We start from the raw sequence: 12,478 nt of genomic DNA on the forward strand, positions 1-12,478 counted from the left end.
TTCTTGGTTGATCTAGTCTACGACCTGGAGAAATACTTAAGAAGATGTTATCAGCAATTGTTGCTGGTAACCTTGTTGATCATTTTCCTAAAATGCTGCCTCATCTCCTGCCAGCTTTAGACAAAAAAAAAAAAAAAAAAAAAGAAGGAAATTCTTTGGAAATCCTTTGCTTAAACTCCAAAATCCAGTTGCCTGCTGCTGAGACCAAAATAAAATCATCTGTTCCGATGATGACATTTGAGAGCATGAGTCAACTTCTGACTCAGTCCACGGAGGCCTGGAGACCAGCTGGAGAAGTGTGTGACTATGATGTTACAAAAGCAGAGCTGTTCTGAGCCTGAAAACAACACATCATATGTTCAGCCAGTGACCAGGGAGAGATGGAGAACCATGATAAAGAACAAGAAATCAGAGATGGGGAGCAGGAGACCTTCCACCACGTGTGCGTGTGCATGTGTGTCTATCAGCTGGTTAAACATCCCTCCTGTTAGGAAACAACTCAAAGTTGACACAAGTGTCAAAGCTTTGAGGAGATGCTGCCGACTCCCCTTTCATTACAGATTAAGGTTGGTTTTTAATACGGCTGGGCCAGTTAACTCGTTAATGATTTAACGTCGATAAATATTTTATCGCGCATTGGCGCAGGTTTTATTATTTATTTTATCCTTGTAAAAGTCTGTTACTCACAGGCTTTTATTTTGTAAAGGAACCGGAAAAGAAAGTAATTGTCGGATCCACCAAACATGGAGAAGGGTACGGAACTTTTACTCGGCCATTTTCATTTTAAAGTTCTTCCAGACGGCGGAGTCCACAGAAAAGTCATCTGTAAACACTGCCAAGTTGAATTGTCTTCTCAGCGTAGTAGTTCCAGTCTAAAATATCACTTAAAGGCAAAACACACAACTGATAGCAGCAAGTCATTCAAGGAAACAGACAGTGGAGCGAGGCTTCTACATAAAAACTACAGAAAGATGCTGATGTTAAAAGTGTGTTTGCACAACAAATGTTATGGCACTTTCATTCATGTGGCAGCACATTTAAAATAAAACTAAATGCTAAAGGCTACACACTACTTTTGAATTCATTTTTGGAATTTGCGTACAAATGCGATTAATCGTGATTAATCAGGGAAATCATGTGATTAATTAGATTAAACATTTTAATCGTTGCCCAGCCCTAGTTTTTAAGCAAAAATACTTACTCAATGGCAGAAAAAGTTCACAACTAAAACTGTAAAGCCACACATTTTTATCAGATCGTTGGGAGAACAAACACACCCACACAAAGTGAAAAGAGACAAGTGGATCATGTTTGGTGACAAGACAGAAATATCTATGACTGATCCCAAAGAAATGATGAATTTATGTCTACAAGTACAAGTTAATCATTACCGGTGGATTTGTTCGAGGCTCTTCGTCTGATCTCGGTCACCATGAGTCGTGACACCTGGGTGGTGAACTGCAGCAGGTCGGAGAACTTCTCCGTCATGCTGCTGGGTGGAGCATTTCCAAAGACCTAAAGCAGACACATCAGTTCAATCAAAGTTGGTCTTATTCACAGCCTATAATCACAGTCATTGGTGGAGAGTTGCAGTTTTTCTGGAGTGCAGGAGCCTAACAGAGGTTCGCTTTGTCGCTTTGAATTGCGAGAGCTTGACGGTTGAAAGCTGTCAGCTCTGTGTAGAAGCTGCTTCTACTGCACAATTCCTTCAGCATCAGATTGTCAGGACACCCGAGGAACCAACAGCAACGGAGCGCAGGCATACAGCCCCAAAGTGAGCGAAGGTGGCTGAATAACCAGGAAGTAGCTCGTTCCACAACACAGAGACATGACTGCGTGTGGAAGTGCAGCGCCCGTCGCATCCTACATGAAAGCACGTTCAATTTTCTTTTCAAACTGGTTTTCTCTCTTGATACACCCTGCCTGTCCCGCTCCAACGTATCTGCAGGCGCCGTAAAACATAGCTTTGCATTGTTACCCAGTCTGTGACATGGCGAATAACCAACCAGCTCATCTGTGTGCATTTGAATCAGTTCTATTTCTTCCCTCTTTTTTTTTGGCAAACTCTCCGAAAACGTGAAAACGTTAGTAACTGTTAGCTAACGTCACTAACTCAGCAGCACAGTTAGTTAGTTTTCTTCACACCACAAATCAAATTCTCCTGAATGGACGATATTTCTCCTCATCTTTTGTCTTTTTTAGTCTCTTTGACGCAAACTCGGCTCTTAATTACAAGGCTGTTGTCTGTTGTGAGGATGTGCATTCACTTTTTTTTTTTTTACCTTGTCAGCATCTAAACTCCTGGGTGGATCAACATTTATTTTTGTTCAACTTGCTCCGGATCTCCCTGATGATATGCCCTATTGCCTAGCTGTGTTTTTAAAAGTGGACGAAAACTCGTCCAAACTCTCTGGCTTTAAATATTATCGGATGTGTTTGGGAATGCCCTCTGATACTCTCTTTTTGGGAAAAAGTGTTGAACCTGGCCAGTCGAATCATTGAAAAAGAAGTACCTCTCAAACCAGAGTTAAGTTTACTAAATATTCACCCGGACAAATTTGTGACCTCCAAAAATGAAAAATCCTTACTCAATATTTGTTTTTTATGGAAGCTAAAAGATGTATAGCCTGTTCATGGAAAAGGGATCACAATGGTTAACAGGGATGTCTTTTTACTTGGCTTTAGAAAAGATAAGCAACACCACGAAAAATAAGCTCGACAAGTTTTGGAAAATCTGGAAGGTTTTCTGTAATTTCCTTGAGAAAAATTATATTGAAGTAGATGGCTGGAATGAAGAGCTGAACTGAAAATGTATCCATCTTTTCATACTATCTTGATTTATTATACACATTTAGACCTTTACATATGTGTATATATGTGTGTATATATAGAAACACACATTTATTTATTGACATATTTTTCATTTATTTATCTCTCTACCACCATGATTCTTACACAAGCAATGATATTTTGTTTTGTGGTTAAAAACATCCCTTTTTTTCCCTCTTCCAGTTATTTATCTATAAATTTCATTTTAAGAATTATTATTGCTACTATTATAGTTGTTTTTTTCCTTGTATGTACCTTCTTGTTCTATGTTGTTCACCGTTTGTAAATTAACAAAATGTGCAATAAACACAAGTTTAAAAAAAATATATAATAATAATAATATTATCGGATGGCATTCTCCATATTTTTTTGCAGGTTAAACTTGCAAATACGCAGCAGGAGTGTTAATAGGCCATACTTTTCATTTCATACTTTCATATGAATTATTCTTTGTTTGCTTTTCAAGTTTGGTATTCTTCATAATTAATGCTGACATCACACCAAGCAAGGGAAACTAGGCATGTATTCCTGGCATGTACTGTATCTGCAAAGCCTGCACAGCTTTAGGATAGGTCAAAGATAAACTACACTTCATTCAACAAAGGCTCATCATACGTTTACTTATCCGGCCAATCTGACATGAAATAGGGCCTGGAGCCTGGAGCATCCTGCTGCTCTGGGAGTGCTCCCCATTTGAATTCTGACATAAATTATGCCATCAATGAGTGAACTGCAGCCAGTGCTGCGTAATTAGCTGACAAGTCAAGAGACCCTTGGTGAGGCTCTCCAGTTGGAGGACAACACTCAACCGTGCTGCCTGAAGCAGTGGCGGCAAAACAAACAGGCAGATTACCACCGTAACATGGAGAAGGATCTGAAACACTGACATCATCCCACATGAATATTCTGTTCTCCATCTTCATTCTCATGAGAAGAAAAATACATGCAGTCATCTTTAATAAAATCTGATTTAAAGGTCTCCTGCGTGACTGTCCGTTCGTACTCCCTGCAACAAACTGGTTCACTCACACTAATTCAGGCAATCATTGCACATCATATCAATTTAGACTAACCAAACATTCTGAGTTTAAAGTATTTCAAGTAATATTTTGTATTCATTAGTCAGAAATGTAGTTTCAGGAGGCTGATTTTGATCAGATTTACATGTCGGCAGTTGAATCTTGCTCTAAGTGTGTGAGAGTGTGTTTGATTTAAATCTGCTCCTTTTCACAGGTGACCTGTGGTTCATATCAATCCATCCACAGCCAGAGTGTAATTATTCTAAAATCATAACCCTAACAATGACGCTATAAACTCTCAGAATCAAACCCACAATGGGCAACAAAATGAAAAGCACGAGTTGGTAGCACAACTATGGACCGATAGCTCTCTCTTATGAAGCAGAATACTGTCAATCTGCTCTTTGTTTGGGCCACTCCGAGCACAGCCTTGCACCTCTGGATACGACTTACCCTGTTAAACACAGGAAGCATCATGTAGAGCTTCTCCTCCTGCTCCTTCTGGGTCATGTGGCGAGGAGGGTGGCAGAGTTCTGAGAAGAGGCGCCGGAGGTGCATGAGGCCGAGCGCATTGTCCTGAGGGCTGCACTCCTCCTGCCTCGGCCGCCCCATGATCCTTTTCACCATGTTCATCTTGAGCGGCTTTGTCAGGGCAAAGGCAGCCCTGCAGAGAGAAGAGAGAGGGTTTAATGTCTCGCAGTAACTCAATACCCCAGCAGCCTTTTGGATTGACTACTAAACCTTGATACTTCTTGATACCATCTCAGCTAAGCATGCTGTAATGAGTATTGACTAAATACTGAAAGCTGGCACCTAACAGTCGAGGTCTTGTGTTTGAACAAGACAGTTGTCCCTCCGAGGTCTGACTTTTGTTACATTAACAAGGCAGTTTTGTAGAGTCACTTTCATAGTTCGCAAAATATCAATAAATATATTTTTTCCCTTGTATCTATTCTGTACCCAAAATAAAACAAAAATAAAAAGCGGTAGTATGGAAAAAAATATGGAAAGCCAAAGGTGAACTCTGCTTCTACATTAACGGAAATGGAAAGAATAAATGAATGGCTAACAGGAAAGGAAGAAGGCACAAACATAACTAGTCCTCTTTGGCCATATATGATGGGTAAATGTCAGTCTGTGGTTTTGACCGTGTTCTGGATAAGAAAAAAAAAACGTATTGTCTGGGTGAATGAACCACAATTACTGTCAGAAACATGCTGGGCTCTGATGCAAGATGGCCGTCTGTTTTGTTGCATCTGGGATAAAAAAAACATCTGATCCGTGCAAAAATGCTCTGATCTGAGACCAGAGCAGTCCCTGTAGTGGATCAGTCCTGACATCAGAGGAACACATCTTCAATGTGCTGTGTGTAGATGGGTTTTTTTGTTTTCGTTTGTAAAAAAGCAGAAAAACTGCTTTCTTGGATTCCATTTCTGGACTAAAATGTGAGATGTGACACTGGCTCAGTGTACAAGTCAGACTAATTCAAACAGAAGTACGTATGGAAATGTGCCTGATGGGCTAACAGTTGGAGAGAAACACAGCTAATCACAACAACTGGTGACTAAAAGCTGTTTGAAAACTTGATGTTGGCATTAGAACTCCATCAACATATGTTGCATATATATATATATATATATATATATATATATATATATATATATATATATTGTATTTCAATGTAAATTTTAAAAAAAACTCCTACATTTACAGCCAAGTTGAATTGTCTTCTCAGCGTAGTGGTTCCAGTCTAAAATATCACTTAAAGGCAAAACACACAACTGATAGCAGCAAGTCATTCAAGGAAACAGACAGTGGAGCGAGGCTTCTACATAAAAACTACAGAAATATGCTGTTGTTAAAGTGTGTTTGCACAACAAATGTTATGGCACTTTCATTCATATGGCAGCACATTTAAAATAAAACTAAATGCTAAAAGCTATACACTACTTTTGAATTCATTTTTGGATTTTGCGTACAAATGTGATTAATCAGGGAAATCATGTGATTAATTAGATGAAAAAATTCTAATCGTTGCCCAGCCCTAATATATATATATAAAACTCACGTATGTTTTCAAATGTATAACTACTCACTTACCCACAGAGCACCTCATAAAGTAAAAAACTGTTCAGATCAATAGAAACGACACTGAGGGGTCCATTTGATTACAGGCCGAGCTCAGGTTCCTGTCTCATGGGCTTACTTTCAACTGTAAGATAACACATGAGGTACACAAACAAATAAACACACAACTGATATTACTTTTGCGCCTCTGTGACCCCAAGACATGTTGATAAATAGAAAATTTAGTCATTTGTTCCACGTGCCAACTCCTCTCAAGGCTATTGAAATGGTTGCTAGGAGATTTCTCAGAAGTTAGACAGCCTACATACATCACAGATAAACAGAAACAACAGGCTGGCAGAGTGCACCAAACTGGAACAAAAGATTCCTTTTTAGCATTCACACTGACAGCGCCTTGCTCATGGGCACACTAAAAATGGTTTTCCTCCAACTCCAACCCCCCCCCCCCCCCCCCCCCCCAGATCATAATGGTATGATCCGTTGAAGACAAGAGCACACAAGGGGTAAAATATCACATTGCTTTTCTCCATCATACACACCCCCTCTCAAGTCACCGGTGTATTTTGTTACATCCATAATGACCGCACGGATGATCTGACCCTTGGACTGTTTCATGCAATGAAGGTGGATTTTTTAGCAGCTGTAAGCTTGCCCTACTTTGAAAAAGTGCAGGTAAATCAAAACCATTTGCTTGCTGCAGGTGTAAGTCACAGTTTGTGCTGAACCTCTCTTGCAAGGGACTATCAGGTATATAGAAACACAGATTTCAGCCAATTCGGCATCACCGATGCATTTGTACATTTGCAATTCAGTGCTGGGATGACGTGCAACTAAAACCATTGATGGTTAAGTTCCAGACCCTTAAACAATGAAGCAATATGATACTCAACTATGAGGTAATCCCTCGGAGGATTACTCTTACTTTAGCTATAACATTACATCATATCTTCTCTTTCAAAAGGTTACAACATAAACACAGAATGAAAAATACAAGAATCGGATCAAGTCAAAGTAAAAACCCTTTCAATGAACTAGTTCTTCTTAAGTATTTAAGGGGGCCTGGCAGCTGGATCTGAAAGTTTTTGAGAGCCTAAAAAACACCTGAATCTTCTCTCATAGGGCCTCCTACAATTTTTTTAATCCAGCATTGAACTCATGTTGGTCACTATTAGCCCCATGCCAGCTGCTGATGTGGATGGCTCTTGGTTTGAGACCAGCAAGGAGTTACTACAACTCGGGAACCAGCTTTTCTAAACAAGAGCCAATTGTCTGGCTGTTGAAAGTGGTTCTGATCAGGCAGGCGGGAACTGCCTCGGTGGAACACTGACCCAAGTTCAAGAACTGCTTTGTTTCTTTGACAAAGGTTTGACTACCACAGAAATTGGACCAAAAGGATTTTACGTTCACTCTTCTCAGCCAATTCTATGAATTCTAAAACAAATCTGAATTCAGACCAGCCAGCCTCAGGGTAAGAGCCCAGATAATCGGGCGTATTTACCCTTGGCAAGCTTCTCTAAATGTTGGCAGCGCCCACAATTGACTCCAATGTTGTGATACAATAAGCAATGGTACAACAGACTGTTATGAGAGTATATTTTTTACCTGATACACCTGAGCGCACGCCACACGCAGCAGATCTTGCACAATGTGCCCGAGGATGCTTGTCCTTGTGTTGGCTTTATTCCTTTTCTCTCATTATGAAAGTTACAAACCACAGATAAATCTTTTTATTATTAAATTTTTTAGAACTGTTCTTTTGGCTAAAATAATCATTTCCAATGAACATCTTGTGGTCCGAATCACTGCCAGTCAATTAAAACATACAGCCGTTTATTTGTGACAGAGATATAATGATCGAATTATCAATTAATCAGATTACAGGAAGACATTTACAGAGATTTGACCTTTCCTCTAGACCCAAAACTAAACTTTAGATTCATTTTATAGAGAATATATTCTGTCCAATACGATGTTCCCTGGGAAAGAAACTCACCCATTTGATTACAAAATGACCTTTCCAATAAGATTACCAGTGGATTACAATTTGACCACCATTTCATGATTAATACAACTTCCAACAGTAACATTGTCGACAATAAATGAAAGGAGACAGATAATGTGTTCCCAGAGGTCTGCTGTTTTCAATGCTCTCTTGTTGAAGGTGCACTTTGCCATGACTTGCATCCTTTCTCCTCATCACTCATGGGCTTTACTCCTTTATGGACCTTCATAAAAGACGGCAAGAACGTGAAGAGAAACACAATCAACCAAACAGCCCCAACTAAGCCCGATTCACACGAGGTGAAAAATGCAGCAGTGACCTCAAGACTGAGGGCTTCAGTCACTGCACTGCAGGGCTGGCCTCTGCATGAACTCAGAGTCAAACCGCTTTCCCGTTAAACCATTTGGTCCAATTTCATCTCAAGTGCGTGACGTGACAACCATGCAAAGACTCAAAACCATTTACCCCATTCACCTGGTTAGTGGTTAGCTTTGTCACTACAAGCAGTCCCCATGGCAGAGGCCGTTGCAGGCAAAAAGATTTAAAATTAAAAATAAAAATATATATATACATATAGCTGAACACTAAGGTGAGCAAAACCGATTTTAGAACTGATATCGCAAAGAGAGCTGAAAGAGCCCGCCGCTGCCTCACTTTCACTTCGTTTTTAAGAAGCTAGCTGAGAGATTCTGTGAACTATCAAACTCAAGCTTCAACTTATCGACTAAGAATGCATAAAGTTACAAAATAAATGCAAACAGGTTGGGTATTCAGAGAGACTCAATGTAAGCCAATAAAACGGCCATGACCACATCGTCATGAAATTGTTATCCGGGTGTAGAACTGCTGGAGATTGATTCATCTTTTTTAAAGGAAAACTGCTGTACACATGTTGGTGAAAAGCCTCACCTCAACACACACCACCTGCTACCAAAGAGAGAGACTGGCTTTAAAAGGGGCAGCCGCTATCTTACCACTGTTACACGAGATAACACTGATAAGATAGACCGCTCTCCACAAGGGTTGTGATTGGTCGGCTCACAACATAATTTCCGTTATCACTTTTCCGGTTTAGCGCCTTCCTCTCACAACAACAACACCCAGCACCGACATCAATGGTTTAGAAATGCCCAAGGCTTTAAAAACAAGCTTTATTTTGGAAAAAGTTTTATTTAAATAATATGTTTTTCTCTACAGTGATGCATTTTATATGCATGATGTTTCTATACGTTTCTTTGTACATTTATACTTTTATATATTTATTTTTTTCTTCCCCTGGCTAAACAGTTTTGTTATGTATATAATTGTTACTAAAGTTTAAAAAAAAAAAAAAAAAAAAAAAAAAAACAACAACAACAACAACACCGCCATTTTTGAAAGAGTTTACTGTGTTCCGGTCAACATTTGGTCAAAATTATTTGCATTTCAAAATCAATAAGCTTCAACTCCAACAACAGTCTTTCTCTCTCGCTTGCCATCGTTCACTGTGAGGAGTGGAACGGAGCCGGAAAGTAAGCAATCAATCAACGACTTTCACCATAGACGTCGCAAGATTGGATCGTTTAACGTAGCGACGCCTTCTGATCGGGAGGTGAACTGCCTTGCGTATCCGACAGCCCGACAGAGAACTTCGAAAGGACGGAGAGCTGGTGTCAGTGGCTATGATGCAAGACAGCACCAGAGAGTATTTGTTTCTCCCCTTAGACAAAGTGCCTGGTGGACCTACAGGGTGCCATTTAGCGGTTTCACATGTTTGTCACAAGCTATTTCTGTAACATTTGTCTTCCTTTAGGGAAAAAAGAACATTCTTTCCACCAATATAAATTTTAATGTCATTCTCTTATGTTAATGCTGGTTATTTAAGGTCATTATCTCTACAGCTGCACAATTCCTTAACCTAAAACTTTACAAATCCGCCACGCTTGCACACACATTCTCTCCCTGAGAATGGAAACATGGAAATAAATTGGTTTATTTGGACACAAACACATTCTGCAAAAATGAACAGAAATTGAATTTAATATAAACTAGAAATCAAAATGAAATACATAAATGAATCATTGTTTGGAAAATAAATTGTGGTAAAATGCTAAGAAAAGCTATGGAAACAGAAATACAGGGATAACAGAATAAATGGTTGATTAGTGCCCAAAGCATCAGCCTGATAGAAATACTGATCAGTTCTCTCCATTGCAAACATCCCTCCCCTTTATGTGATGGAACATTACAGTGTGTAGTGACTCCATTTTACTGTTAAATATTTCACAATTTATAGCCCACATGCCCATCGTTATTAGAAATAAAACAAACTCAACTCTGCCTTCAAATGGATGGGGAGCACATTGGTTTTTACGATAACAGCAAGAACCACATAAAGGTCACTGAGGCTTTGAGAAAAAGCCACAAGATCTACAACACATTTGGCCAAGCCAGCCTGCCAGCAATGGAGTTAGAAAGCGATCAAGAAGTAGCCCCAGCAGCATCAGCAGAAAAGATAGACCTCGGCTGCCGCTAAAATGGAAACTCCGGCTGAACCACAGATATGTCGGTTAAAAAGCTGCCTGTCAAGGAGGAAATCTTGCAAGATGTCAGAAATCCAGAATCCAAAAGCAGAAATGTCTGGCTCGTGACCGGTTTAAAAATATCCAGGGCAATGGGCCAGTTTCCTGAGTCATTGTTGGAGGCTAGATTCATCATGACAAAAGCACCGGCATTTGCCTTAGTTACCTCTAAGATCACATTACACCAACGTTTTGTGACAGATGCCAAATATTCAATTAAAAGACTGGTACTATGTTCCGAAATCTGCACAATTACCTTGGTGAGTACAAAAATAGAAAATATCTACCTATTTCAAGTCAAAAAGACAAATTCCTTAAAGCTGCAGTCGGCAAGTTTTCAAAATTGCGAGTCTAAAGTCGGAAAATTCGAACTGACACAACTTTCAGGTCCCTCCCCCAACCTCTAACAAGCTCCGAATCGCCCCCCAAACCCCTCCCCCTCTGTGGACGAGGTTGTGCACGTGAGTTCACACCAGTGTGAGCGCACACAAGCTGGGGCAGACTCACGCTCAGCAGCGTGTGCACAAGCTGTGATTGACAGGTAGGATTCCTCCACCCTAACTTGATTGGTTAAAAACAGCCGGGAGCGCTCGGTTTTTGCAAGCATGATTACAGACTTCAGAGGGAGCTACAGATTTCGTTATTTTTCCTAAACAACCTATTTAATATTCTACTTCCAGAATCCCATGACAGTTCAAGCTAATATGACTAAAAAAAAAAGTTGCCGACTGCCGCTTTAACTTCTATTTATGCTGAAATAGTCCATCTATTTTGGTACTGTATTGTATATCCCTGATGCAGATCAAAGCAAGCATTTATTTCTGAACAATGCTGACTGTTAGCACTGCTGCGAGGGGCCCCTATGGAACAGAGAATCACTGAAGCAGGCAACACTGCTGAGAGGATGGTAGAGCCGGAGCCCAGCAGGGCCGGGACCACAAACAGGGCCAAACACATGTCATGCGACTAAGCATAAGGTTGAGCCGGGAAAAAAAAAAAAAAAAATCAACGAAAGAGAAGGCAGCGACAAATGCAGGATTACAGCTCACTCCACCTCCTTAGTAAGCAACGAGTGTCATCAAAGCACAGAATCCAGTCCTGTTTAAACTTCTGTCAGCACCTTCCTTTCTGCATTACATTCTGTACGTGGAGCTGAAACTAAACTTTATGATTTTACCCGACGGACTTCCAGATTCTCGGGTGAAGCGAAAACTCTTTTTTTTATCTGGTCTTCTGTGAAAACAAAGGCTTTGTTGCTCCAAGTATCACATGGAGAAGGAAGCTCTTTTTCATGTTTGCAAAACCGCCTGTTCAGGTGGAAACTGACAAACACGAGTCCAGTATGCCTCAAATAGGAGGTTCAATCACAGCCTGCTCTCACTTGAATTCACTGAGATTAGAACGGAGTTGTTAAGAGGACAAAATGCCAGGATGCCATTTCATCAATCACAAAGGGGATGTTTCTTATCTCTCCTTCTTCCGTGATCCGTCTTTGGCTTGTCTTCTTTGTTTTTTTTCTCTTCTTTTTACCCTCTAAATTGACATGATCTATTTTCAGCTCCCTGGAAACAAATCCAAAACAAACGAGATGCCCACACCTTTGGCAATGAAACGCTGCTCTTCCTTCACAGAAATATGAAACCGTCGTGTTTGTTGATTCAAAATGTATTGTGTGAGAAAGGCACAGAGAAGGGGCAGGAAAGGTTCAGAGAAGCTAAAAATGTGCACTGCTCTCTCTGATGTGAATAAGACTGTCCGCCGGTTGACCTATGAAAGCAGACGGCACAACCACAAGGAGCGGGAACATGACAATGAAGATAAGGGTAGCATCTTTAGGAGGTGTATTTATGCAAAAGCAACTCTATATGTGTCAGTTTATCAGTATATTCTACAGGCCAGCCCGGTGCTGCTTAACGGAAAAAACTGCATCAAACCACATCTCGACTTGGCTGAAGCAAAGAAAATGAGTCAAAGGCATC

The 12,478-nt window shown here is 40.3% G+C and overlaps 1 protein-coding gene across 6 annotated transcripts in view; it reads right to left on the reverse strand.

Moving 5' to 3' along the window:
- Nucleotides 1-12,478, reverse strand: part of wdfy3 (WD repeat and FYVE domain containing 3) — a 114,094-nt gene that overhangs the window by 86,764 nt on the left and 14,852 nt on the right. For all 6 annotated transcript variants that reach the window (XM_075467259.1, XM_075467260.1, XM_075467256.1 and 3 more), the window contains exons 2-3: nt 4,302-4,512; nt 1,392-1,515 (exon numbers count right to left, since the gene is read on the reverse strand). In XM_075467259.1, coding sequence (XP_075323374.1) covers nt 1,392-1,515; nt 4,302-4,481 — 304 coding nt within the window. In that variant the 5' untranslated portion in view covers nt 4,482-4,512. The remainder of the gene's footprint in view (nt 1-1,391; nt 1,516-4,301; nt 4,513-12,478) is intronic.

The sequence above is a fragment of the Odontesthes bonariensis genome, chromosome 6 (genome assembly GCF_027942865.1).
Source record: "Odontesthes bonariensis isolate fOdoBon6 chromosome 6, fOdoBon6.hap1, whole genome shotgun sequence".
NCBI lineage: Eukaryota > Metazoa > Chordata > Actinopteri > Atheriniformes > Atherinopsidae > Odontesthes > Odontesthes bonariensis.